This window comes from Pan paniscus, chromosome 16 (genome assembly GCF_029289425.2).
Source record: "Pan paniscus chromosome 16, NHGRI_mPanPan1-v2.0_pri, whole genome shotgun sequence".
In the NCBI taxonomy this organism is placed as follows: Eukaryota; Metazoa; Chordata; class Mammalia; order Primates; family Hominidae; genus Pan; species Pan paniscus.
In genome coordinates, this window is record NC_073265.2 from 54,088,444 (window position 1) to 54,115,578 (window position 27,135).

The 27,135-nt window shown below is 53.9% G+C and overlaps 1 protein-coding gene across 1 annotated transcript; it reads left to right on the plus strand.

The window, feature by feature from the left end:
• Nucleotides 1-55: 55 nt before the first annotated feature.
• PLEKHO2 (pleckstrin homology domain containing O2) lies at nt 56-26,280 on the plus strand. Its single transcript, XM_034938936.3, has 6 exons — nt 56-270; nt 6,860-7,009; nt 13,185-13,301; nt 18,157-18,261; nt 19,755-19,853; nt 23,172-26,280. The coding sequence occupies exons 1-6, from the start codon at nt 259-261 to the stop codon at nt 24,159-24,161; spliced, it is 1,473 nt and encodes a 490-aa protein (XP_034794827.1). The 5' UTR covers nt 56-258; the 3' UTR covers nt 24,162-26,280.
• Nucleotides 26,281-27,135: the final 855 nt, after the last annotated feature.

Sequence of the window (27,135 nt, forward strand, 5' to 3'; positions counted from 1 at the left end):
CAACCCAGGCCCCGCCCCTCCCCACCCATTTCCCGCCCTGGGCCGGGTCCCCGGCCCCACCGCCCCCTCCCCGGCCCCGCCCCGGCCCCCGGAAGCCTCACCCCGCCCCCGGCCCCGCCCCCCCGAAGTTTCTTGGGCCCCGGGCAGCCGGCGGGACAGAACGCGGAGAGTCGCCGCCTGGCCGGCGTAGACGCGGTGGCAGAGCCCGCGCGGCGCTGGAAGCGAGTGGCGGAGCGGCGGGACCTCGGCGGACTCGCTATGGAGGAGGAGGTGAGGGCGGGGCCCGGCGGGGCGTTGGGCTGGGGTCCTCGAGCCCCTCACGGGGATTGCGGTCCTGGGCTCAGGCCCTCGTTCCTGCCCGCCCCACTCCCGCCAGTCTCACCTCAGGAAGAGCCTGGGCAAATGGGGCAGGGGCAAGGGGCTGGATCCATATCGGGGACTTCGCAGACCGCGTCCTCCTTCATTCTCGCTGACTTTCTCACCAGTTGTGGGGCGTCGTGGTTGTTACTGTTCCCATTGGATTGACCAGGAGACTGCGACTCCAGCGAGTTTGATGACTTGCTGAAAGTGGCCTGGGTGACTGGGCTCGAACCCCGATTACCGTGGTCGGATCCTGACTCTGTGTGTGTGTGTGTGTGTGTGTGTGTCGGATCCTGACTGTGTGTGTGTGTGTGTGTGTGTGTGTGTTGGGGGGTTCCTGTCTCAAGGATCGGATCCTGACTCTGTGTGTGTGTGTGTGTGTGTGTGTGTGTGTGTGTGTGTGTGTGTGTGTGTGTGTTGGGGGGGTTCCTGTCTCAAGGATGTGACCATGCTTTGGTGGCAGGAGGATTGGAGAAGTTGCTTTTTTCTCCCTTGTATAAGTCTCTGTATCTTTTCCCCCACTCTCTCCCCGCTCCACATCCATCTGAGCAGCTAGCTGTAGGGAAGGAATCGGGAGTCCGGCCCACCTAGGGTCTGATCTTAGTCCCTGCCTTCCCCACCCGAGGGCTGGACCAACTGTGTCCCTGGAGCCTCCTTCTAACCACTCAGAACACTCTTGGCCTGGGATTGGGTCTTGCCCCTGCCCCTGCCCTTTACTTGCAAACTCAGTTCTGCCAGCAGCCGCTTTATCCGAGGGTCCAGCACGCAGCAAGCACTTAATATATGCCTGTGGAATGATTAAGTTAAAATGAGGGGCCTGTTGGGTCTAGAGGAAGGTGAATTTGTTTCTTATCCCCTGAGGGGGTCCCAGCTTCAGCCCCTCTCAGCCCAAGGGAAGGGGCATGTCTTTGCCTCCTTGGATGGGGAGGAAAGATGAAGTTCTCTGCCTTGGGGGAACCCTGGCCAGCTGGGAAGCCCTGAGTGGACCGGACTGCCTGTGTCCCTTCAGTGCCCACCTCCCACTTTCCCAGGGCCATGGATAGGAGCAGCTAGTGGTCCGTCAGGGCTCCCTCTAGGCCAGGCCCTGCCTTTCTGTGGGATGGTAGATAAGTCACTTCCCCTCTCAGCCTTCATTTCCTCTTCTACAAAATATAGTGCCTGTCCTCCTCATACTCCTGGCCTGACAGTGGCCCGTTCTCTCAGTGGGTGAAGGTAGGGGGCAAAGTCAGGCCTCTGTGATTTGCTGCGGTTTCTTTCTGGCTGTTAGGTGGGGCTGCCATCTGCCTGCCCCAGGCCCCTGCTGCAAGGGCTGGGCTCTCTGGCCAGGGCCCCTCCCCTGCTCCCAGAGGATGTGGGTCAGGATTACTCCATCTCCTGATCTGCTCTGGCCCCTAATTAAGGGAAGTTCTCCAGACACCTCCTGGGCCCGGCTCAGCTCTGTACACCCTTGGTCCTGAATCTCTCACATTGTCACTTTCTTTTCTTTTTTTTTTTTTTTTTGAGACGGAGTTTCGCTCTTGTTGCCCAGGCTGGAGTGCAGTGGCAAGATATTGGCTCACCGCAACCGCCACCTCCTGGGTTCAAGCAATTCTCCTGCCTCAGCCTCCTGAATAGCTGGGATTACAGGCATGCACCACCACGCCTGGCTAATTTTGTATTTTTAGTAGACATGGGATTTCTCCATGTTGGTCAGGCTGGTCTCGAAGTCCTGACCTCAGGTGATCTGCCTGCCTCGGCCTCCGAAAGTGTTGGGGTTACAGGCATGAGCTATTGCACCCAGCCTATATTGCCACTTTCTGACTCCTAGATGCCCAAAGCTCTCTAAATACCTGGGCCATCTAAGTTCTTGTCCACTTTACCCAAGCCCCTGCAAGCCTCACCCCCACAGCAGGGGCTTCCTTTCCCTACTCCCCTTTGGCATCCCTAACTCTGCTTTCCTCCCACTTCTCCCAGTAGCTTCCGCTTGTTGCACTAGGCCTCAGTGCCCATCTTTGTTTCTCTAAAACACCTCTTAGGTCATAGCCACATGCTCTGCCCCATGATCCCAGGCCATCTTCATCATCTCTTTCACATGGCTGCTTTCAGCCCTCCTGCTAGCTTTCAGCTTCTTCCCTGTGCCCGGCCACCCTGGGCCAAGGTCCCTCAGCCTCAGTGACCTCCTCTATGCAACGGGCGGGCTGGTAGCTCTTGTCAGGCTGAGGCTTGGGGAGGAGATGCTGGTCTGGGCACTGGGCATCTGCCCACCTGTGTGCTCCTGGCCTCGGTTCCTCCTTTGTAAAAGGAAAAGGGTGGGTGATCGAGCAATGTGATGATGTATATTCAAAAGCTGAGAAAACTGCGAATATCAGTGGGGGTATTATTGCTGCCATTGGAGTAAGGGTGGAAATCCTGGACCTAGGCTTTCCCTTCTGTACTCTGGGGCTCTGTCCTCTGCCAGCAGTCATGCCTTTCCCTGGCTTCTAGGCTCTCCACTTGCCCTCACCATCTAGAGACAAGCAGGGCAGTGTCCTGTCCCAGTACTGTTTCTGTCCCATGGAGTAATCTCTTGCCCTTTCTGGGCTGTACTTTCTCTTTCTATAGTAAAGGGGTTGAGGGGGCAGGGGCTTTGATAACCTTTCGTGCCTTGCCTTCTCTGGACCAAGGCGTGTGTCTCTTCCCCTGCTCAGAGCCCTCCCCAAACCCTACCTTCTACAGGGGTCTCCCAAACGAACCCCAAGCCCTTAACTCATCAGAGAGCTAGGACCGGTGCGTCCCTCTGGTTAAGTGCTATGTCTCTGCCAATAGGCTGGAGCCTCTCAAGCAGGAGATTACCCGCTCCCCACCAGACAGGGGACTTATCTTATACAGGGTCTCTGTTACCCACCTCAGACTGGAAGTTGCCCTGGGGCAGAGCCTGTGCTTCCTCTCTCTCAATGCCCTGGCACAGGACTCTGACACGGTGGATTCTTAGTAGAGTTGGGTCAGAACATCACTGGGTTTTGTCAAAGAGCAAAGGTTGTCATAAGCTTCCTGGGATGTGAGGTGCCAACCAAGTTTCTTCTAGTCTCTGTCTCTCGTAACCTGTGTTGTGGTTCCATCTGTCCCCTTCTGTGTACAGAGTTGAGGTGACCTGGCTTCTTTTTTTTTTTTTTTTTTTTTTAATGAGTGATCCAAGGGAGGCAGGCTGGTGCCTAGGGGTGCCTCAGGAGCTGCTCACAGTGGGCAGGAAAGGGCCTGGGTGAGGAGGGATGGGAGGGGAGAGGGCAAAACAGGAAGAACAGCGGTCAGCTGCTCAGTGAGGAGAGGAGGCCGAGAAACTGGGCTGAGCAGGACAAAACCTCCCCTGTGAACCCTGCCAAGGGGAGGGGCCCCTTATTAAAACTTACTGGGGCATAGCCAGGCCCCCCTGGAGGGAGGGGGTCTGAGGGGCAGGGAAGGGGGCTGGGTGGAGGCAACTAGGACTCTGGCCTCCAGCCAGTCCTCCCCTGGGTGGCTGTTTCTGTGGCTGGGCTGTGGTTCACACCATCTGTAGCCCTTCAGTTGTCCCCTTCTCCATACCAAAGTGCTGTTTCGCCTAGTCCTGCCCTGGTCCCATTCGTTCTTCAAGGACCTGGACTTGTTTCTGTAGGTAATCCAGTCACAGTATTCTCTAGGCTACATCAGCCCAGAAGTGACAGTGATCTAGGCACAAGTTCCAGCTGTGGCCCTAGGGAGCTTCCAGAGGGTAGAAAGTTTTCAGGAGAGGTCATGAGTGGAGAGAGTTTAGAAAGGGGTGTGAGATCCCTTGGGGTGGTGGGTGGGTCCCCTGAAAGCAAGAGGCGAGCTTGGAGCTCAGAGGTGGGTGACTGGGCAACAGCTTCACACTCCACAGACCTCACTGCCTTGTTTAAGAGAAACCAAGAGTCTGCCCATCAGGTGGAAGGCCTGGCAGGGGCTGGTGGTGCTGTCCTTGCTGTTGCCGTTGCAGTAGGAGGGTTGTCAGTGTGAAATGTGGGGGTGGGGTTTCCCATTTTCCTGTTCTTCCCTTCTAGCCCTGGGCCTATGACAGCCTGCAGGGCTCGCTGAAGTAGTGTTAGGGCCCTGGGGGTGTCAGTGGTGATGTGGGGAATGGGAGTTGAGTGCATGATGGAATGGGAGAGCCTTTCCCTTCTTGTCAAAGGGTGCTGAAATCCCTCTTCTCCTGGACAGGGTGGCTCATAATCGGCCAGCCTTCTACTTCCTTGTTCCTATATCCGGGAAGACCTTTTTTTTTTTTTCAGAGACAGGGCCTCATCCTGTTAACCATACAAGAGTCCAGTGGTGCAATCTCGGCTCACCACAACCTCCGCCTTCCTGGCTCAAGCGATTCTCCTGCCTCAGCCTCCTGAGTAGCTGGGATTACAGGCGTGCGTCACCACCGCCCGGCTATTTTTTGTATTTTTAGTAGAGTTGGGGTTTCCCCATGTTGGCCAGGCTGATCTCAAACTCCTGACCTCAAATGATCTGCCCGTCTCGGCCCAAAGTGCTGGGATTACAGGCATGACCCACCATGCCTGTAGAAGAAGACCCTGGGAAGATCATTTGGACCACCCCACTTCCCCATTTCTCTTGCCATCTACAAGTTAGGGAGAGACCCCAAGGTGGGACCCCACATTCCTGGAGCTCCTAGAGATCTGAGGCCAGCAGCTATAGACCAGAAAGGGCTTGTCCTGACTTGGGAACTGGGCCCAGGGAGAGGGTCCCTGAGAGCCAGAGAGGATGGCAGTGACAATAGTAACAATAATGACAGCTGCCGTTTACTAGGTTTAGGGCATCCTGGGAACTGCTCTATATGCTTTGTCTTTACTCAGCAACAAATGTTTATTGAACACTTACTATGTGCCAGTCACTGTCTAGGAACTGAGGGTACAGGAGTGAACAAAACAAAAATCCTGCCCTCGTGGAGTTGGATTCCTTACAACTTCTGCTGTTAGTAGCTGCATTTCACAGATGAAGAAACTGAGGCTCAGAGAGGTTAAGTGGTTTGCTTCAGTCTGCATGACTGCAGCTTCTAAGCCCAGATTCCCCACCACTAGAATGTGCAGTTCAAAAGGGGGTGGGGGCCCACAGTGAGAACCAGGCTGGGGTTCCCCTGCCATGACAGAGACCAGGGAAGCCAGGTCTTCCCAGCTCCTGACAGTGCACCACGCTTACATCTGTCTGGGCTTGTTCTTCCAAAGGCAGCTGTGGCCACAGGATATCCCTGGGGAGAGGCACACCTCTTTTAACTGGGGCCCCTTTTTTGAATTTTATGTAAATTATAACGTAGTCAAAATTAGTCCATGCTAATTTCCTTCTAGCAGCCTCTAGATTCTGACACATTCTTGATCCCCTCCCCTTCACCCCCCACTTCACACTCACGACTCTGGGTACCTATCAGTGAAGCAAAGTGGTTAGCAAAGGGTGTGTATTTTTATTTTCATTTCACACGTACTTCTTGAGCACCCATTATGTGTAAAAGAACAGGGCTGGGTGCTGGGGACCCAGAAGTGGATCTGACCCCAACCTTATTTGGTAGGCATGTATCTGGCACCCAGCCACCCAAGCAGGCAATCAATGAGGCACAAGATGTCAGTAGCTGGCCCCAAGGCTCCAGGGTGTCTACCCAAATCCAAGAGAAGGGCTTGAATTTAACTCCTGTGCCAGCCTGTGGTCAAAGACAGAGTCCTTGGAACCCTCACCAGATGTGGTGGCCACCCTAAGGTCCTTGCCTGGAGTGGGGAGGAGGGGAGAGGAGCCTCCTGCTTTGGGTGGGAAGCGGAAGGGGCTGCAGAGTGGGTTCTCTAGAAGCATAGCGGTAGAGAGGCAGATTGCCACTCAGCCTGCCTGTCCTTCCAATCTTTGTTCTGGGTGGCCTTCCTGGGCCACCCCAACCTGAATTGGGTCCCCCACTGTCCTCTCGCTGCCCTTTGTGTGTTTCCTGTATAGCATTTCACACAGGTTGATGAGTATGCCTGGGTATTTATTTGTTCAGCTCGTATTTTCCCGCACTGTGAGCTCTGAGGACAGAGACTGCCTTACTTTTATTCTCCTGTGATGTTGTAAGCACTCAGTACATTTGTTGACTGATTGAATGAACACATGGAAGCAGAATGGTGGAGTGGGAAAAACGTGGGGTCAGAGAGACCTGCTTTGAATTCTGGCTCTGTCCTCTAGCAGTGGTTTGCCACTCTGTCGAGTCATCCTCCATTCTGAGCTTTAGTTTGCTATGACATGTGGATAATGAGGCTACCATCTTGGAGGGGAGTTGTAAGAGTGAAATGACACTATGTGTATCAAATGTTATACAGTGGCTCAGAGTAAAGTGGCTGCTGCTATTATTGTTGTTATTAGCTCTGATCCTGGGTTAGGAATATCTGCCTTGGGGGTTGTGGGGAAGCTCACATAGGATGATGTCATTAGGTACTTAGCCTAGGGACACATCCCTTGTGTGACCTATGAACCTGTGACCTGTGACCCCATGGTAGCAACCCTCATGGTATGAACTGGTGCTGTGTTACAGGGTGTGAAGGAAGCCGGTGAGAAGCCTCGGGGAGCACAGATGGTGGACAAGGCTGGCTGGATCAAGAAGAGCAGTGGGGGCCTCCTGGGTTTCTGGAAAGACCGATATCTGCTCCTCTGCCAGGCCCAGCTGCTGGTCTATGAGAATGAGGTGAGGACCTGCTTGGCCCTGAGATTGGGGGTTCTGGGACAGGGGCAAAGTGAGGGCATTCAAGTTAGTAGGAGGACCCTGGGTCTGGGGCCAGAAGACCTGCTCTACTTTTGCCATGCTGTGCAACCTTGAGCGAGTACCTAATCCTCTCTTGGGTCTCTGTATATGGGGATAATACCTCCGAGGACAAATCTAGGGTTTCTAGATGAGAGTTCTTTTCTTATTTTTTTAAACTTAATTCTTTTTTTTTTTGGTGATGGAGTCTTGCTCTGTCACCAGGCTGGAGTGCAGTGGCGAGATCTCGGATCACTGCAACCTCCGCCGCCTGGTTCAAGCAATTCCTCTGTCTCAGCCTCCTGAGTAGCTGGGACTATAGGCATGCATGCCACCATGCCCAGCTATTTTTTGGTTTTGAGAAAGAGTCTCGCTCTGTAGCCCAGGCTGGAGTGCAGTGGTGCGATCTCAGCTTACTGCAACCTCCATCTCCTGGGTCCTGGTTCAAGCAATTCTCCTGCCTCAGCCTCCGGAGTAGCTGGGATTACAGGCATGCACCACCATGCCCAACTAATTTTTTGTATTTTAGTAGAGATGGGGTTTCACCATGTTGGCCAGGAGAGTCTCAATCTCTTGACCTCGTGATCCACCCACCTTGGCCTCCCAAAGTGCTGGGATTATAGGTGTGAGCCACCACGCCTGGCCCTCTTTTTTTTTTTTGAGATGGAGTTTCGCTCTTGTTGCCCAGGCTGGAGTGCAATGGCACGATCTCAGCTCACTGCAACTGCCGCCTCCCAGGTTCAAGCAATTCTCCTGCCTCAGCCTCCCAAGTAGCTGGGATCACATGCGTCAGCTACCACACCCGGCTAATTTTGTATTTTTAGTAGATACAGGGTTTCACCCTGTTGGCCAGGCTGGTCTCGAACTCCTGACCTCAGGTGATCCACCCACCTCCGCCTCCCAAAGTGCTGGGATTACAGGCGTGAGCCTGCGTGCCCAGCCGAGAGTTCTTTGAACTGTATGTGCATCTAGTGTGCAAGTCTTTTCCTGTCCCTGGGCAAGGTTCCATATGAGTGAATGTTATGGAAAACTGAAGCCTGCTCCATTCAGCAGTGGTAGTAGAAATAATAATTAGCAGGCCGGGTGTAGTGGCTTACACCTATAATCTCAGCACTTTGGGAGGCCGAGGCAGGCGGATCACCTGAGGTCAGGAGTTCGAGACCAGCCTGACCAACGTGGAGAAACCCCATCTCTACTAAAAATACAAAATTAGCCGGGTGTAGTGGTGCATGTCCGTAATGCCAGCTACTCAGGAGGCTGAGGCAGGAGAATCATTTGAACCTGGGAGGTGGAGGTTGCAGTGAGCCGAGATCACGCCATTGCACTCCAGCCTGGACAACAAGAGTGAAACTCCATCTCAAAAAAACAAAAAAATAATAAGTAGCACTCGTACTTGTTTGGAGATATGCTCTTACATATCTCCCTATGACAAATCGCAATAGTCCCATGAGAGTGGTCATCATGTTAGATTTTTACAGAAGAGGATACTAAGGCTCAGGGTGACAAGATGACTGTTCAGCATCTCCCAGTGAATGGAGGAGTTAGGTCTAGAAGCAAGTCCAGCGTGCTTTCTACCAAGAGACGCCAGCAAGTAAACTCCAAAACTTATTTTTGTTAGAAAATCTCTAAAATATGTTAAATATTCTCTGCTTTCTTCAACAGAAGATTCTGGCCTAAATAAAATCTTTCCCTGGTGGCTCAGTGTCATCACCTGTCAGACCCACCTGCAGAGTGGGTTCTCTAGATGCACAGGGGTAAAGAGGCAGATTGCCTCTCTGTTTTGAACTGTCAGGAGGCTGTACTTCTCATCTTTTCTTTCTCCTTTAACATCAAGCTGCTGGTTGCAACTTCTGCTGTCCTTGTGCCTCGAATAGCCCTCACTTCTTCCCACTTCAGATGCTTGTTCCCCTTCTGATTTCAGCAGGCTTGGGATTTGGACAACCAAGGATGCTAAGCTTGCGTGTTAACTAAGAGTCAATTAAGATGTAGGTGAAGACTTGAGGAAGAAAAGTGGTTTTTCCTTGTAGATGCTATTTGTGTGCTGTGGTTGAGGCTATCAGAGGGCCCATCCACTGAAAACAGGGTAGCAATATATGCCTTTGACAAATGAAATACCTGGGGAAGAATTGGCCTGGGGGCAGAAGGGGGAGCCTGCCTCTTCCTCATCCACCTCTCCCAGCCTGCCTCAGGCTATCTTGGCAAATTCACAGTTGTCCCAGGACAAGAAAGATTAGGCAACCTGGATCCAAAGTGTTTAAAGGAGCTGCCTCGGAGAAACACCTTGTCTGACCTACCTGAGTTGCTGGCTCGTGGAGTTTGTTTGGGTGTCAGAGAAGCAGTGGGAAGAGGGCAAGGGAATGAGGGTGCGTAGACAGCACCCCCAGATGTTCTCTACTGCTGCTCCCACCAAAATAGGATGTGCCACAGTTGAGAATGAGGCAGCAGGGGGACCTTTTTTCCAATAAAGGGGGTTGTCACAGCTTCTTCCAGTGCCAGCTGCCATGAGATTTAAGTGACAGGCTTCAGCTGTCAGCCTGTCAGGTACTGTCAGACTTGTCCTAAACTGCCTCTCTGCATCTGGCCACAGCTGGGAAGCAGGAAGGATTTCACATCTCCCAAACATGAAAAATCTAAATCATGCTTTTTTTCCCTTGTTTGAAAAAGATTGCTATTAAAAATGTAAATGCAATTTCAGGAACTTAGCACTTAGGGGTGGGGGAGCTTGGCCCTGGAGTAGGAATTGAGAAATGCTTATTAGCTCAATTCCTCTTTCTGATGTAAGGAACTAGGCGAATGCGAATGGCTCTTGGCTGTTTCTTTGCTGTCAGAGAGGCTGACATTCCAAAGATGCTTCCCTCACCCATTGCCTGCTGGTTTATCCGTTTTTCTGAGCTGCAGAAGAGCTGGGATGATTCAGCGTCTTGGGGTGGGGTGGAGAGGAGACCCAGGACAGACAGCTGTTGGGAGCTTAATGGTAGAGGTGGATGGACTTTTTGTTCCCAGGCAGAGGAGGGTGTATTCGGGCCAGTGGCGGTCCAGTTAGTGGAGGCCTGTGGACACGGGGCAAGTAAGCTGCTCTCTCTCAAGCAATGATTCTTCCCCGGGCAGTTTCCCTGCTCCAGATTCCCGGGGAGGAGGAGACTTCCTGAGTTCTCAATCTGGACAAGGCACTCAGAAAACTGGTCCTACATATGTTCTGCTTGAGGGCTGCTGCTTGTAGGGTGCAGTTGGGGGAACAGAAGGATAAGCAGATAGATACACAGAGAATGGGGTAGAGAAAGATGGCCAAGCAGGGAGTCAGGACTGTGTTTTCCCATGGCAGGACTCGGCTCCTAGCACCTCATAGGGTGTCTGCATCTTGCAGGTGTTTTGTAGATGTTTGCATCCCCCTGGCAGTAAATGATGGGATGGAGAGCACTCAAGTTCAGGGGTTCATGGTTGGGGGCAGGGGAGTTTCTCAGAGCAAGAGGATTTTTCTGGTCCATCTGTTTAGTTGAGGAATCTGGAAGGTACTGGAGGCTAGAGATTGGAAAGGGATGTATGGATGGAAGCAAAAATGAGAAAAGATACTTGATTTAACCTGGTTGGGAGAGATAAGGCCACCTTGGCCATCTCTTCCCCTTTCTCTGAGGGGCTGACGAGAGAGTCGATTAGTAGTTATCCACATTAGATATACAGTCATCTGCTTTAAAATATCCTGAGGTCTGGGCCTTGCACCCCAAGAGATTGTGGTATAATTGGTCTGGGATGTCGCCTGGGCATTGGGGTTTTTAAAAGCTCCCAGGTGCCACCAAGGCTGAGAACCTCTGGTGTAGAGCAGTGGTTCTTTTTTTTTTGAGAAGGAGTCGCCCTCTGTCACCCAGGCTGGAGTGCAGTGGTGCTATCTCGGCTCTCTGCAGCCTCCGCCTCCTGGGTTCAAGCGATTCTCCTGCCTCAGCCTCTTGAGTAGCTGGGACCACAGGCTCATGCCACCATGCCCAGCTAATTTTTGTATTTTTAGTAGAGACGGGGTTTCATTATGTTGGCCAGGCTGGTAGCAGTGGTTCTTAACTGTTTGCATCCAGGCCAGGCTTGGTGGCTCATGCTTGTAATCCCAACTCTTTGGGAGGCTGAGGCAGGTGGATCACTTGAGGTCAAGAGTTCGAGACCAGCCTGGCCAACATGGTGAAACCATGTCTCTACAAAAATTAGCCGGGCATGGTGGTAGGCACCTGTAATCCCAGCTACTCGGGGGGCTGAGGCCGGAGAATCGCAGGAACCCAGGAGGCAGAGGTTGCAGTGAGCCGATATCATGCCACTGCACTCCAGCCTGAGCGACAGAGTGAGACTCTGTCTCAAAAAAACAAAAAACAAAAAAAATTCGCATCCATCAAAATCCCTGGGGGCTAGTTAGAACGCAGATTGCCAGGCCCACCCTCTTAGGTGTAATGATTGAGTGGGGATGAGGCCTGGGAGTTTGCATTTCTTTTTCTTTTCTTTTTTTTTTTTTTTTGAGACAGAGTCTCGCTCTGTTGCCCAGGCTGGAGTGCAGTGGAGTGATCTTGGCTCACTGCAAGCTCCGCCTCCTGGGTTCACGCCATTCTTCTGCCTCAGCCTCCCAAGTAGCTGGGACTACAGGTGCCCGCCACCACGCCCGGCTAACTGCCCGGCTAATTTTTTTTTGTATTTTTTTTAGTAGAGATGGGGTTTCACTGTGTTGGCCAGGATGGTCTCGATCTCCTGAACTCGTGATCTGTCCGCCTCGGCCTCCCAAAGTGCTGGGATTACAGGTGTGAGCCACCGCACCCAGCCGGGAGTTTGCATTTCTAACAAGCTCTCAGGTGGTGCTAATGCTGCTGGCCTAGGTCCCAACCTTGGAGGACCCCTCGTGCAGAGCAACCTACTGCCTGTGACTGGAAGGAGTGTGCTGTGCTGGAAAGGGCCCTGGCCTGGGAGTCAGAGGCTGTGGTTTGAGTTGGGGCCCTGCCCCTTATATTTGAGTCTGTGTGCCTAGGGCAAATCCCTTCACCTCCAGGCCTCATTCTTTCCTTCTAAAATGAGGCAGATATGGGGCTGCAGGCTTTCAGGGTTATTGTGAGGTTCAGAGACTCAGGGATGCAGAAGTGCTCACTAAGTGTCAGATTTCTTCTGTTAAACATCAGCAAGGGTTTCCTTAACTTTTTGGCCCGTCCCAGGGTGGTGTACCCTCCCCCACCAAAGGATCTGCTTCTGCTTCCCTGGACTCTCCTGGATGACAGAGTGCCACACCCAGGAAGTTGTTCCAGTTGGGTCTTCCCTGGAAGAGGACCAGTTGACCACCACTGAGGGAGGAGCTTTTCCCAGGCAGCTTGCTGGACAGGCACCTGATGGGTGGAGCCTGTGGAGAAAACACTCAAATGTCAGGAGTGGTGGGCAGGAAGACAGTCTGGCTGGTGTCCAGAGATGGCCGGGAAGAGGGTGGGCACTGTTCTGGCCGCTGGCCCTCCTAATGATGAGGACTCCGAGTGGTGGGGTGGGGATGGGATGCGCTTCAAGGAGCCCTTGCCTCTTGCTTGTATGTAGCCTGCAGCCTTGGATGAGGTGCTGCTCTCCCAAGCCAGGGCTCCGCAGGGGGTGATGCTGAGTGAGGAGCACAATTCAGGATGGCTGTGCTGAAGGCAGGGCATGTAGCCCCAAATTTGCCTTGTTCACACTTCCCTCTGGCTCTTCCTGGAAAGTCGTTGTTGTCCCCCGTCCCCATCCCACTCCCTGCCTGCCATTTTGTGGCATCCTGCATTCTTCTTCTGGCTTTCTCTTCCACAGATCTCTGCCTGGCCTCTGGGCATGGCTGGACCCCAGACAGCCTTTTCTTATCCTCTCTAGCTTCCCCTCTGTTTCCTCCTCTGGCCTTAGGCACATACGTGCCTCTGGGCTATGTGCCCGTCTCCCATCTGGATGGGGAGCCTTGTGGGCATCCCTCCAGCCAGCATGCACTTGCCAGGGTCTGGACACCACATCTTGGTGACTGATTGGCAGCCTGAGGTCCTCCCTCTAACCAAGTGATGTCCTCGCTGAGTGGGATCAGGGTCTGGGACATGAGTAGTTGAGGGTAGTGGTGGGTCTGACTGTCACCAGCTCATGTCCCTTCTGTCTCCCTCCCCAGGATGATCAGAAGTGTGTGGAGACTGTGGAGCTGGGCAGCTATGAGAAGTGCCAGGACCTTCGTGCCCTCCTCAAGCGGAAACACCGCTTTATCCTGCTGCGATCCCCAGGGAACAAGGTAGGGCGATGCCTGCTGCTGCCCCATCTCCCTCTAGCCCAGAGTCGGCTTGGGAGGCCTAAGCAGGTTTAAGGCAGGCCTGGCCCCTTGAAAAAGCCTGTTTTCCGTTGCGTGTGGCTGAGGCTCAGCCCTAGCAGCCACCATAGGTCAGACCTTTGCTCGTTTTGTCTTGGAATCTTCCAAGCCCCTAGTTGATAAGAGATGCACTTAGGGCTCTGTTGAGAGACCTCTGCTCCCCTTTTCCCCTTGCAGGCCCAGGGCCTCCATCCCAGGCTATAGTTGGAAAGTAGCCTTTGGGAGGTGGGGCACTTGGCTGTACCCCAGACCCTGGGGGAGGCCCAGGGCTGAGGCAGTAGAGCTGTGGTTGAGGCCTCCACCCTGCCAGGCCTCAACACCGTGATGCAGCCTGGGGCAGAGGGGGAGTGTGTGGCCTCCCTTCATCCCAGGCCTTTGTGGGTGGGCCCACCCTGGACTCAGGACTAGGAGGCCTGCAGCCCCCCAGCTTTCCTCCCCTTGCACTTCCCTTTCTTGGCTGTAGCTGGGGAAGGTCCCTGGCTTGAGAGAGTCTTTCCCTGGGACATGCTGTGTATACAGATGAAGTTTGCTGTTTGCACCACATTTCTCTGGCGGGGAGTCTGGTGGGTGTTGACACATGGTGTAGCTTCACAGATGTCAGGAGCGAGTTCAGATTTGAGACTGGCATGCACAGCACCTCTCGCCAGCTTGCACCCATCTGCGGCTGGGCCATTCCTTGCCTTGTCCTCTGCATGTCATGTGGAGCCTCGCAGAATAGGGCTGAGTCACAGAGGCTGGGGGTTGGGGAGCAAGTCTGGTCTGGGCCTGCTGGAGGCCATTCTGTTTCTCCCCCAGCTTTAGGGGATAGGATCCCAGTCCTCTGCAGACCCTGAAGACCACAATGCTTTACTCATTGACCCTTTGTCCTACTGTGCAGGGGGTGGGGGCACAGAAGCAACCAAGATAGCAGTGGAGGGGGCTGTGGAGCTGTGATACTGGGGAGCTGGAAGTGTATCCCAGGGTAGGGGCTGGTATAATTATAGTGTTATGAGGGCTCATGGGACTGGGCCCAGGTTTCACTTGACATCTGCTGCTTAGGGCTCTTTGAGGACAAAAAGAGTCACATTTTAATCTTTTCAAGGCCTGGAGCCCCTACCCTGTCCTGGAGACCCACTTCCTTCCTGAGTGGGCGCTGTATATGTGGATGTGTGTTTGAGAGAGATGAGATGCAAAGTATGTTCTGTGTGAAGATCTGCCACCTGTGTGTCTGGCCCTTGTGTGTGTATCTTTTTTTAATGCAGGTGAGTGCTCACCTGGCCGTGTGTCTGTCTGGGTGTGTGTCTTAGTGTGCTATGTGGATGTGGGATGGAGGGGGACCTAGCCTCTCTGGCCTCTGCCTGTGCTGTTCTGTGGGCCATCTCTTCCCCAGCTCTGAGAATCAGCTGGTGATAGACTAGGTGGGCTTGGCTCAGCTCAGGGTGGGACATCACCTTCAGAGAAGCCTGTTTGTGCAGCTGTGTTCTCAGCTGCTTCGGCCAACACCCTCCCTACCAGCCCCCAACCCTGCAAGAATTTAGGCTGGCTCTGAGAACAGGACAAGAATTTAGGCTGGCTCTGAGAACAGGAGATGGGGCTGTGGAGCAAGTGGTGGGTGCTGCGGATGAAACAGTGCATCCTGGTTCCAGCTCAAGGGTCCCTGACCCTCCCCACCCCAGGAGCTCACACAGATTGGGGCTCTCCAGAGGTCAGTTGGTGGACCTGGCCCAGGGCACCACATTCCCACATCCTCTCACCCTCCTTTCTCAGCAGCCTGGGTGTTCCCCGTCCTCAGTGAGGCCTCCAGCCGGCCAGGAGGTCACATGACCCTGGCTGTCTGGTCCTGAGGCCGCCTTTTTTCCCCTCTAATCAAATAAACAAAGACTCCAATGTCTTACATGCCCCTCTCCCCCTGCTTCTCCAGCCCCACACCCCTGCCCATGAGGTCACAGGCAGACGCTGCCAGGAAGCAGGGTGGCCACTGCTGGGCCTTGCTGCCCTGCTGGTCTCAGCCAGCTTGGCCCTTTCCTCTTTCCTGCCTCCTCTCTTCCCCTCCCACTTTTTTCCTCTCTGCCATTTTGTCCTTAACCTTTTCCCAGGCCTTGTGGGCCTAGTCTGTGGCCAGTCCTGTTAGCATCTAAGCTCCTAGCAGTGCCTGTGTCCCTGGGGCTTCTTGGAAGTTCTCAGGGCAGGGACCTGTACAGCCTGTGGCCCTTCAGGATGGTTTTTGGGGAGAGGCACAGCTTCTTGGTATTCTTATTTTTTGAGACAGGATCTCACTCTGTCACCCAGGCTGGAGTGTAGTGGCATTATCTCAGCTTGCTGCAACTTCTGCCTCCTAGGCTGAGGTGATCCTCCCACCTCAGCTTCTGAGTAGCAGGGACTGCAGGCACGTACCGTCACGCCTGGCTAATTTTCATATTTTTTGTAGAGATGGGGTCTCGCTATGTTGCCCAGGCTGGTAACTTCTTGGTATTCTAATTGTTTCTATTGTGGTCATCCTTGTGGAATGCCTGGCTCGTTCAGCCAGATACAGGGTTCCTTAGGAGGGTGGAGCTGGGTCCTGTTTAACCTTGTCTTCCTTCTCCTGTGGGAGCCTTTTGGCTTGCACAATAGGTCTTCTCTGAGGCCATTTCTGCTTCTCACAAGGGAGCAGAAGAGAGCCGAGGCAGCCTGCTTCAGGTGGGCTGGGCCAGTGGGGAAGGAGCTGCAGTTTGGGCTGGGTCCAGTGGTTCTGTTCTTGTCCCTTTGAGGTCCAGAGTAATGAAGTGAGTAGAACTTGGTAATCTGACTTCTAGGCCTGCTCTTCTCTGGCCTCCTCTTGTTCCATTGGCTCCTGAGTTCAGCTGTACACTTTTCAAGCTCCCTGGATGCTAAATCCTGTACCATGCAGGGGTCACACCAGCTCTTTAGCCTGTGAATAGGAGGAGCAGCTGGGTAGAAGGGCTGGCCCCAGACTCCCTTTCTAGCAGGTCCCGTCACAGAGTTGGGTGGCCTTAGCGACCCCAGATGCAGTGTGGTCTGTCTCTGAGCCCCCAGCAGCCCTGATGGCTGAGCTGAGGCAGTTGCCAAGGTGCCCTGGGGTTTTTGACTTAACTGAAGATCTGCTTCCAGGATCAAATTTACCCTGGTCATGCAAATGAGCATTTGGCTGTGCCTGGCATGGTGGGGGTGGGACCCAGGGCCCTGCATGAGGAGGAGGCAGTGGCAGCCAGGAGGAAATTATATAATGAGGATGCTGAGGGGGCCAGGCCGACCTCGGTGTTACATAACTGGAGAGTGGAGGGAGGGGAGGTACTATCTAACACCAGGGTGGAGGATGGGCAAGCTGGCGACCGCCAACAAAGAACTAGGGCATCTTGAGGTCAGAGAGTAGGCAGTGGTCCAAAAACGGTGAGGGAAGGAAACTTGAGCCAGTTCATTAATTTTTTGGCTCATTCATTCAAGAACTATTTACTGAGCACCTACTATGTGCCAGTCCCTGCTTTTAATCATGTTTAATTTCCTCATAATTGCTTGGTAGTAGGCAGTGTTATCCCATCTTACAGACGAGGAAACAAACTGTTTTGTCCAGAGGGAAGGCAATGGTGCTAATTCCTATTACTGAGTATTCACTCTGCCTAGCTCCAGATTTAGTACTTTAGATATATCTTTTTTCCCTCAATTAAAAAATAAAAAACTGTGGTCAAAAAAAATTTACCATCTTTTCCAGTTTGAAATTGCACAATTCAGCGGCATTAAATACATTCATGGTGTTGTACAGCTATCACCACCATCCATCACATAACTCTCCATCGTGTAAAACTAAAACTCTATGCCCATTAAATAATAATGCCCCATTGCCCCTCTCCCCAGCCCCTGGCAACCACCACTCTCCTCTCTGTCTCTATGATTTTGACAACTCTAGGTACCTCATATAGGTGGAATTGTACAGTTTTTGTCTTTTTGTGTCCAGCTTATTTCACTTAGCACAATGTTTTCAAGGTTCATCCCTGTTGTAGCATGTGTCAGATTTTTCTTCCTTTTTAAGGCTGGCTGATAATCCATTGTACGTATGGACCACATTTTGCTTATCCATTCGTCTGTCAGTGGACACTGAGGTTGCTTCCACCTTTTGGCTGTTGTGAACAATGCTATGAGCATGGGTGTACAAATTGGATACATCATTTTAAAAATGATCTTCATGGCTCCATGAGGCAGGTGCTGGTGGTATTCTCTTTTACAGTTGAAGAAACTGAGGCCTGAGGTCAGACACCTGTAAGTGGTGGACTGTCCTGCTCAGAGGCCCTACTGCCTTGTCCACTGCGTGAGGCAGCCCCTCAGTTTCCATGACCTCACTCCTTCCTCTCATTTCCTGTCTGGCCATTGGGCCTGGCAGGGTCAGGGTTCTCTGAGCCACCCTCTGATCAAACAGGAGCTCAGAGCTCCTACCTGAATTGGGAAAGGACTCATGGGTGGTGTGGGGTGGGTTTGAATGTAGACTGGGGCTATTCCTACTTTTCAGAGTAAACGGAAGCCCAGAGCCCAGGCAGCTGGCCTGGGGGAGTCCCATGGAGCTGGACCAGATCCGGGCTCTTTCCACAAGGCCAGGCTGATTCGAATCTAGACCCAGCTGCATACTGGTGGGCAGTGGGGAGGGCTTCCCTGTGAGATCTTTCCCTTTCCTGGCCCAAAGCCCCAGTGTCATACTTACTGTGGGGTCATTTTGGTTTGACTTTGGGATCTAGGTAAGGAAGCCTCCTTAAGATGCCAAATGTGAGCTTTGTTAAACATCTGCCATCTACTCCATCCATCTTGCCCACAGGTCAGCGACATCAAATTCCAGGCACCCACCGGGGAGGAGAAGGAATCCTGGATCAAAGCCCTCAATGAAGGGATTAACCGAGGCAAAAACAAGGCTTTCGATGAGGTGCGATGCAGTCTGTGGACATGGACAGCTCTGTGTCTCCTTTCCCACTGCGTGTGATCTAGGAGAGGACCCTGCCCCTCCTTACCCCAGACTACCCCTTGATTATGTCACTGCTATGGGGCATTGTTGTTACCTTCTATAGTCCTCACTACAGCCCCTCATAGTAGGTGGTGCTGTCCTTGTTTTACAGATGAAATGGAGGCCTAAGGAAATTAAGTAACTTGTCTTAAACTGGAAAGCAGATAAGTGGTGGGCTGGAACTAGACTGGTGGCAGCATGCATCCTTTCTAAGCCTGGCCTCAGCTGGAAGCAGCAGGTGGGCCCAGGCCAGAGAGTGCTGCAGAGTGAGCCAACAGCTCCCTTTTCAGTTTGACCATGAAGTCCAGGGCAGGCTGGCTCTCAGCTCTGGGCCTCCCTCTCTGTCTGCAATGACCATTCAGCCCTGCAGACCTCAGCCCCCTGTGCTGTACTGGGGACTGTGGCAACAGTAGCCATAATCTGGCTTGGGGCAGGCAGAGCATCCCATGGGGCCAGGATCTCCTAGGAAGATTTGTCTTTGACATCATGGATCTTTGGTTATTTGGGCTAAAATGGACCTGGGGGCCACCTACAGTGATGCCTTGGATTATGTCAAGGAGCAAATCTTCCCAAGCAAGTCCCCTCTTAATACCCAGGTTCCCCGACTCCCAGCCCATAGCTCCTATGTCGTGTCCTGTGTTACATGTCACGCTCAGCCCTTCACTACCTAGGGGAAAAGTGTCCCCATTCCACGGGAGAGGGATGATGGGACATATCATAGATATTGGGGGAGGCCATAGGAGCCATGGGCTGGGCCTCAGCCCGCAGTCCGCTCCTCCACTGAGGGACAGAGGGACAGAGGGACAGAGACAGCTGGAGTCACATGTGGGCCTGAGCCCCCACTCCCCATCATAGGACCAGGCTGCTCCAGGGTTCTGAGTCTGGACCTCCCATGTGACTCTTACTCTGAGACTTCCCAGCCAGTCCTGACCCCTTCTGTTACCCTCAGAGAGAAGACGCTGCCCTCCAGGCTCCCAGACTCAAGGGGCAGAGGCCCTGCTCTCTCCCTGGGCTCTCTCCAGGGGTCCTGGGAGGGTGGCAGAGGCCAGGGCGGACCTTTTCCAGAAACCAGGTACCAGGGGAGCATAGGCTGCTTTCAACCTTCTCTCCTAGCTAAGCCCCAAAGCCACCTCAGAGCTGCTTATATATTTGTGATATACTCAGGGGCAAGGGCCGATGGCCCATATTTGGGCAGGAAGACTGAGGCAAATGGCAGCTGCAGAGAGGGAGAGCCTCAGACTTTGCAAGAGACCCCAGGGGCATTGCAGAGTCAGAGAAGCAGAGGCCAGGGCAGGGAGATTCCCAGAGAGGGCAGCGGTGGGGCACTGACCCTGCCTCTGAGCCAGGTCCGCCCTGGCTACTTCCCACACTCCCCAAGGCTTGGCAGGGGCTGATCTGGTTCCCCCTCCCTCCAGGTAAAGGTGGACAAGAGCTGCGCCCTGGAGCATGTGACACGGGACCGGGTGCGAGGGGGCCAGCGACGCCGGCCACCAACGAGAGTCCACCTGAAGGAGGTAGGGCCTTACCCAGTGTGGATGTTGGGGTTAGTTGAGCCTAGGACCTCAGCTCCTCTGGGCGGCAGCCAGGCTTGGGGCCACATTTTTCCTGAGGACACCTGGAGCTGGGGCTTCCTGAGGAGTAGACAGGAAGTGATGGGGCACCTGTGTTACACGTGCTCAGGGTATGGACGTCCTTGAGCCTGTAGCCTTTTCCATTTGTTCAATCCACACACAAATGTTGAATCTGTCCTTAGCCAGAGTTGGTGCCAGAGGGAAACTGAAGCCCATGAGGCCAGTCCCTGCCCCTCAGAGCTCGTCTTCCAGCTGAAAAATAGGCCTATCCCACAGACTGCTCCATGCAAAGCTGTGTCTGATTTTTGTGCGGAGGAAGGAAGGCTCTAGGAGGTCAGGGCAGGAGGGACCACAAGGAGCCACTGGCATTTTAGCTGACCCTTGAAGGATGGGAGGGGTTCACTTGGTGGACTTGGAGTCAGGGGATTCTCTGTGGAGGGAGTGCTGTGAGCTGAGGCACAGCGGGAAGGTTTGAGGTATGCGGAGCAGCTCCATTTGCCTGGGAGATGGGTCTGAGAAGGGGGTTGTGGGGAGGAAATTGTGGAGGCCTTGGTGAAGAAGCTGGAGACAAGGAAGGGAGAGTGCGTTTCAGAGGTCAGTTTGAGGCTCTGGGTAGGATGGGTTGGGTTGAGAGAGGGAAAGGCAGGGGCCAGGAAGGAGGTGGGGGAGGCGGCTTTCCAGGCCCCTGGAGGGGATGAAGAGGGAGGGGTTGATGGGAGGATATTAGGAAGCAAGAGCCACCTGGGCTTGTGATTGAGTCAGGGGATTGGACCAAGGGAAGGTTGTCTGAGGTTCCCCAAGCCTGGAGACTGGGAGCATGGAGGCCCTGGGCACAGGGAATTTGGAGAGGGTATGGGCAATGGGGAGGGGGGAAGGGAGGAGACTCTTTTAGACCAGTGGAGCTAATGCTGCAGGGGAGGATTTTGGAGGCCAGGAAAGAACCTCAGCAAGTGCTACATTTAGGGACTGGAGGGAGGTCAGCTAGCAGGGAACCAAGAAAGAGGAAGCCAGAGGCAAGTGCCACATCTGGAGAGAGATGGGCACAAGACCTGGTGGGCATCAGCCAGGTTGGCAGCCGCAAGTCACAAGGGCAGGACCAAGGACAAGGCATTTACAACATATTTTCTTTTTCTTTTCTTTCTTTTCTTTTTATTATTATTATACTTTAAGTTTTAGGGTACATGTGCACAATGTGCAGGTTAGTTACATATGTATACATGTGCCATGCTGGTGTGCTGCACCCATTAACTCCTCATTTAGCATTAGTTATATCTCCTAATGCTATCCCTCCCCTCTCCCCCCACCTCTTTTTTTTTTTTTTTTTTTGAGATTGAGTCTCACTCTGTCGCCCAGGCTGGAGTGCAGGGTGCAATCTCAGCTCACTGCAACCTCCGCCTTCCGGGTTCAAGAAGTTCTCTGCCTCAGCCTCTCGAGTAGCTGGGATTACAGGCACCCTCCACCACCCCCGGCTAATTTTTGTATTTTTAGTAGAGACGAGGTTTCACCATCTTGGCCAGGCTGGTCTTGAACTCCAGACCTCGTGATCTGCCCACTTTGGCCTCCCAAAGTGCTGGGATTACAGGCGTGAGCCACCGCGCCTGGCCTTGCAGCGTATTTTCTAAAAGGAGTCGATTTAGGGCTGTCCCGGGGTGCAGGGCTGGGTTTGCCGGAGGGAGGGACCCAAGGTCATGGGAGGTTTGTTTTTGAGTTGCAGCAGCCTGTGCCTGTCTGTCAGCTGAGGGATAGGATCCTGCAGAGGGAGCACTGAGGTGGCCACAGAGAAAAGGAATGCCTGATGGGGGCCGGGGACGGATGTAGGGAGGGCCAGCCTTGGAGGGAGGGGCCCTCTGCACAGAAGAGTTCAGGGAGGCGCTGTGTGTGTGTGTGTGTGTGTGTGTGTGTGTGTGTGTGTGTGTGGTGTGTTAGGGGTGACTTTCTGGTGGTCCCCAGTGCCTGATGTCAGCCAGGTCCTGTGTATGTATAAAAGGGAGTGAGAGCAACAAAGGGAGATGGGCATCGTGGCACATGCCTGTGGTCCCAGCTACTCTGGAGGCTGCAGTGAGCTGTGACCATGCCACTGCACTCAGCTTGGGTGACAGTGCGAGACCCCCTTTTTTTTTTTGAGACGGAGCTTCGCTCTTGTTGCCCAGGCTGGAGTGCAATGGCATGATCTCGGCTCACTGCAACCTCCGCTTCCCGGGTTCAAGCAATTCTCCTGCCTCACCCTCCTGAGTAGCTGGGATTACAGGCATGTGCCACCACACCTGGCTAATTTTGTATTTTTAGTAGAGACGGGGTTTCTCCACGTTGCTCAGGCTGGTCTCAAACTCCCGACCTCAGGTGATCAGCCTGCCTCGGCCTCCCAAAGTGCTGGGATTACAGGCGTGAGCTACTGCACCCAACCAGCCCCATCTCTTAAGAAAAATAAGGTGGCAGGGGAGAGTAAGGATCCCAGCCAGGACCCCCACCATCTGAGGGACCTTGGGAAAGGCCTCCTGCCCAGCCCTGCTGGGGCCTCTGAGGCTCTCTGGGAGGGTCTCATGACTGTGGAACTGCTGGATATCCCTATTGGTCCCTGGAGCCTGGTGGGGGTGGGTAGCTGCCTTCTGGTGCAGCTGTTCTCTGGCAGTCAGCTGTGGTCTGGGACCACATCTGATGACATGAGGAGAGTGGGCACAGGCTGCCGAGCAGCTGGACAGGCAAAGGCTGGAGAGAAGCTGGCAGACGGAACAGAGGTCTCCAGGAAGGGCAAGCAGAAGTCAGTGAGCTTGAGATGAACTGGAAGAAGTATGTTTGAGTCCTGGTCCTGTCTCTGACTGACCAACTGGTTGTGGGGACCCTGGGTATGGTGATGGGTAGGTGGGTTGCAGAGAAGGGAACCTCTGAAGGCCATACAGCTAGGTAGGGGTTAGATGCAGGGCTGGAACTCTGTCCCCTGCCACCCAGGCTAGTATAGTCCAGTCCAGGTCCAGTATCCCAGAAACCAGCCTGGGGCTCCAAGAGGACCCTGGCTGTGACTTTCCTGGCCTGTGATTCCAAAACAGGGAATTCTTTGGTGGTGAGGGAAAGGAGAGGAAGATTCATCAAGAAATCACTTTAGCTTCTAATTAAGTAGCCACAGAAGCCAGGACAGAGGGAGGCTGGGGAGCTGGGGGCCTGGACAACCTGGATGGGAGAGGGTAAGAACTCGTGTCAGTGGGCACACCTGACCCAATGGCTAGTCAGCCAAGATGACACCCATATACCATCCCCCCCCACCAGGTGGCCAGTGCAGCTTCTGACGGTCTTCTGCGCCTGGATCTTGATGTTCCGGACAGTGGGCCACCAGTGTTTGCCCCCAGCAATCATGTCAGTGAAGCCCAACCTCGGGAGACACCCCGGCCCCTCATGCCTCCTACCAAGCCTTTCCTAGCACCTGAGACCACCAGCCCTGGTGACAGGGTGGAGACCCCTGTGGGGGAGAGAGCCCCAACCCCTGTCTCAGCAAGCTCTGAGGTCTCCCCTGAGAGCCAAGAGGACTCAGAGACCCCAGCAGAGGAGGACAGTGGCTCTGAGCAGCCTCCCAACAGCGTCCTGCCTGACAAACTGAAGGTGAGCTGGGAGAACCCCAGCCCCCAGGAGGCCCCTGCTGCAGAGAGTGCAGAACCGTCCCAGGCACCCTGTTCTGAGACTTCTGAGGCTGCCCCCAGGGAGGGTGGGAAGCCCCCTACACCCCCACCCAAGATCTTATCAGAGAAACTGAAAGCCTCCATGGGTGAGATGCAGGCTTCTGGGCCACCTGCTCCAGGCACAGTGCAGGTCTCAGTGAATGGCATGGATGACAGTCCTGAGCCTGCCAAGCCCTCTCAGGCTGAGGGCACCCCAGGAACTCCTCCAAAGGATGCAACAACATCCACAGCACTGCCCCCCTGGGACCTGCCACCTCAGTTCCATCCCCGCTGCTCCTCCCTTGGGGACTTGCTTGGGGAAGGCCCGCGGCATCCCTTGCAGCCCAGGGAACGGCTATATCGGGCCCAGCTGGAGGTGAAGGTGGCCTCGGAACAGACGGAGAAACTGTTGAACAAGGTGCTGGGCAGTGAGCCGGCCCCTGTTAGCGCCGAAACATTGCTCAGCCAGGCTGTGGAGCAGCTGAGGCAGGCCACCCAGGTCCTGCAGGAAATGAGAGATTTGGGAGAGCTGAGCCAGGAAGCACCTGGGCTAAGGGAGAAGCGGAAGGAGCTGGTGACCCTCTACAGGAGAAGTGCACCCTAGGGCCTTCTGGGCCAGAGGCACCATCCCTTCTGGCCATCCATCAAGTCCATCAAGGCCCAGCCCTGCTGAGAAATGTGCTTCTGCTTCTACAGCAATGGCTGCAGGAGGGCCATTGGGCATGTCAGGGTTTGGCCATGACCCGAAGAGACTCCTGGCGTCCTTCCTACTCTGCTCTGGCCAGTGGTGCCAGGTGCCACCCAGGGCTACTGCCTGGCTATCTGGCCTGGCCTCTGGGCTGGGGCTGGGGCTGGGGCTGGGAGCACACATGCTGGGACCTATGTGTTTGTGTGGTCGTTCCAAACTGCCCCAGGGCTTTGGGGGCGGCACTTGGGGTTTCTGGGAATGACATCATCTCTGTTCCCCATCCCCAGTAGTTTACATTCCTGACTTCTGAATACAGCACAGCTGAGCCCCCTGCAGCTCCCATCTCCAGCTATTCCTAGGCAAAGAGCCTCATGGCTAAGGCAGCCTCAAAGCCAGCCCCTCCTCCCACCTATTCTGAGTAGCTGCAGAGGCCTTGGGTCCAGGCTCTAGGTTCATCCCTCAGTTAGGGGGAACGTAGGACCCAGCTGGAGCCTCTTGAGGGAGATGAGAGGCCTCTTTGTGAGGAGGACATTAGCTGTGTGGCCTCTCTCTCTTTGGCCCTGTTTCCTTTTTTGCAAAACAAGGACATTTTCTGCAGCCCCTTCCTCTCAGTGAGCTATGATTGGAGGGCTTAGGTCTGGAGGATTCAAGAGTGGAAGAGGAATTTAAGGGGTCCCCTAGTCTAGTCTCTGCCCCTGGATAGTGTCCAGCCTTGTATATTTCTGAAGAGGTGGATCCCAGAGTGGCCCTGATGTCCACATTAGAAAAACTTACTTGTAATGATCATGTCAGCCTTCAGAAGAGAATCCCCACCAACTTCTGTGCCTCCTCAGATGGGGATTTATCTGGATCTCTGTGGTTCCTTCTCAGCCAAAACAGGTCCAGTATCCCAGTCATTTCTTCAAATGCTGATAGGGGTATGTTGGAATCCGAAGCCACTTCCCCGCCTTCAAGCCCCAGATGGGCTGCTCTCCTGTAACTTTCTAGGAGAAGAGACATTTTCTTCTTTCCCTTTCCTGGTCCATCCCTGCACCCTGGTCCTCTCCCAGCCTCTCCCCCACATTGTCCCTGACTCTAGGGGCACATCCAGTCTCCATCGTGCTGCAGCAGCTGGACTGAGGGCAGAGCCTGTAGGTGCAGAGGCCCTGGCTCCCGAGGTCCAGCCACTCTCCCTGGGGCCTCTGGGGTGAGAGCAGCTTCCGATAGGACCTGCCCAGATTTCTGCATGTGCACTTTTGTTTACTGAAAGAGAGAAAGGGGGGGTCACAGCAACATGCCCTGGCCTTTCTGCCCTGTTCCCCAACCCCACTGAGGCCTGCTGCACAGGTCAATGCCTTCGTTATCGTTATTGTACTGTCACTTTGTTCTTGAGGTAGTAGTCAAGGATCAGGAGGGGCAGATGTCTTCTCTGGGCTGCGTGGGGCAGGAGCAGAGGTGAGCAGCAATGCACTGGTTCGGGAGCCCCCATCAGCCTCCTTGTGCAAACTGGGCCCCCATGCCACAGTCTGGCTTTCCCTCCATCTGCCCCAGGACAAGAGCAAGAAGGACATCAGTTGCCCAGTCATGTGATCCCCTGCCATCTTCCCTTAGGAACAGCCTTCCCCCACCAGCAGCCATGGCTGGCTGGGGCTTTAGCCAAGCCACCTACTGCCAGGAATTGGAGCCTCAGTTCCCTCCTGTGTCAAGTAGCTAACTGCAGCAGCTGGACTGAGGGCAGAGTCTGTGGGTGCAGAGACCCTGCATGTAGGTCACAGGTTTAGGCCCAGCCACTCTCGCTGGGGCCTGGTGGGTAGGCAAGTAGCTCTGGGGCCACCTCAAGTGACCAAATGCTATTAATTTCCATCCTTTAGCAGGCTGGGCCCTAGGCAGGAAGCTGGCTTCTGGGAGAGGAGTGAGAACGTGCAGGGCCTCCCTAGCTTGCGTGCTTGAGGAAGGTGGCATTCCGTGCTTGCCTCCTTGAGGAGGGTGGCATTCTGTGTCTTCTGCTTATGAAGCGCCTTTCTTAAAGTTTGGCAATAAATCCATTTTTATGGAACTTCAGTGCCTCAAGCCTGTTTGTTGTTGTGGGTGCCAGCTCCAGGGCTGCCCTTCTCCAAGACAGCAGTTGGTGATTGGTATCACCAGTCCTCCAAACTCAGTACTAGGGCCCCCATTCCATAAGCTGGGCTGGGACACTGCCTGCTCCTGGGCTCCATTATTGCTTCTTCTTCTTCTTCTTCTTATTTTTTGAGATGGAGTTTTGCTCTTAATGCCCAGGCTAGAGTGCAGTGGCTCAATCTCAGCCCACTGCAACCTCTGCCTTCCAGTTTCAAGCGAGTCTCCTGCCTCGGCCTCCCAAGTCGCTGGGATTACAGGAGCCCGTTTTTTTTGTATTTTTAGTAGAGACGGGGTTTCACCATGTTGGTCAGGCTGGTCTCGAACTGCTGACCTCATGATCCACCCACCTCGGCCTCCCAAAGTGCTGGGATTACAGGCATGAGCCACCACGCCCGGACCCTATTATTATTATTATTATTATTATTATTATTAGAGATGTGGTCCTACTATTATGTTGCTCAGGTTGGTCTCGAACTGCTGGCCTCAAGCCATCTTCCCACCTCAGCCTCCCAAAGGGGATTACAGGCATGAGCCACCTTGTGCAGCATTCTGTTCTTGCTAAACTCAGGCCTTTCTGATATATACCCCCACCCCCAGTGTTTCTACGGCTGGGCCTAAGTGTCGCAAGGAACAATACTTTTCAAAAACCAAACTTCATTTGGAAATACTTTTAAACTTAGAGAAAAATTGCAGGAATAAGAATAGTACAAAGGCCATGGTATGGTAGCTCATGTCTGTAATCCCAGCACTTTGGGAGGCCAAGGTGGGCAGATCACCTGAGGTCAGGAGTTCG

Bases quoted from the DNA above. Each gene is read 5' to 3' on its own strand.
- PLEKHO2 (XM_034938936.3), top strand. The intron at 7,010-13,184 runs GTGAGGACCTGC...CTCCCTCCCCAG, and splicing joins TGCTGGTCTATGAGAATGAG to GATGATCAGAAGTGTGTGGA. The intron at 13,302-18,156 runs GTAGGGCGATGC...TCTTGCCCACAG, and splicing joins TGCGATCCCCAGGGAACAAG to GTCAGCGACATCAAATTCCA.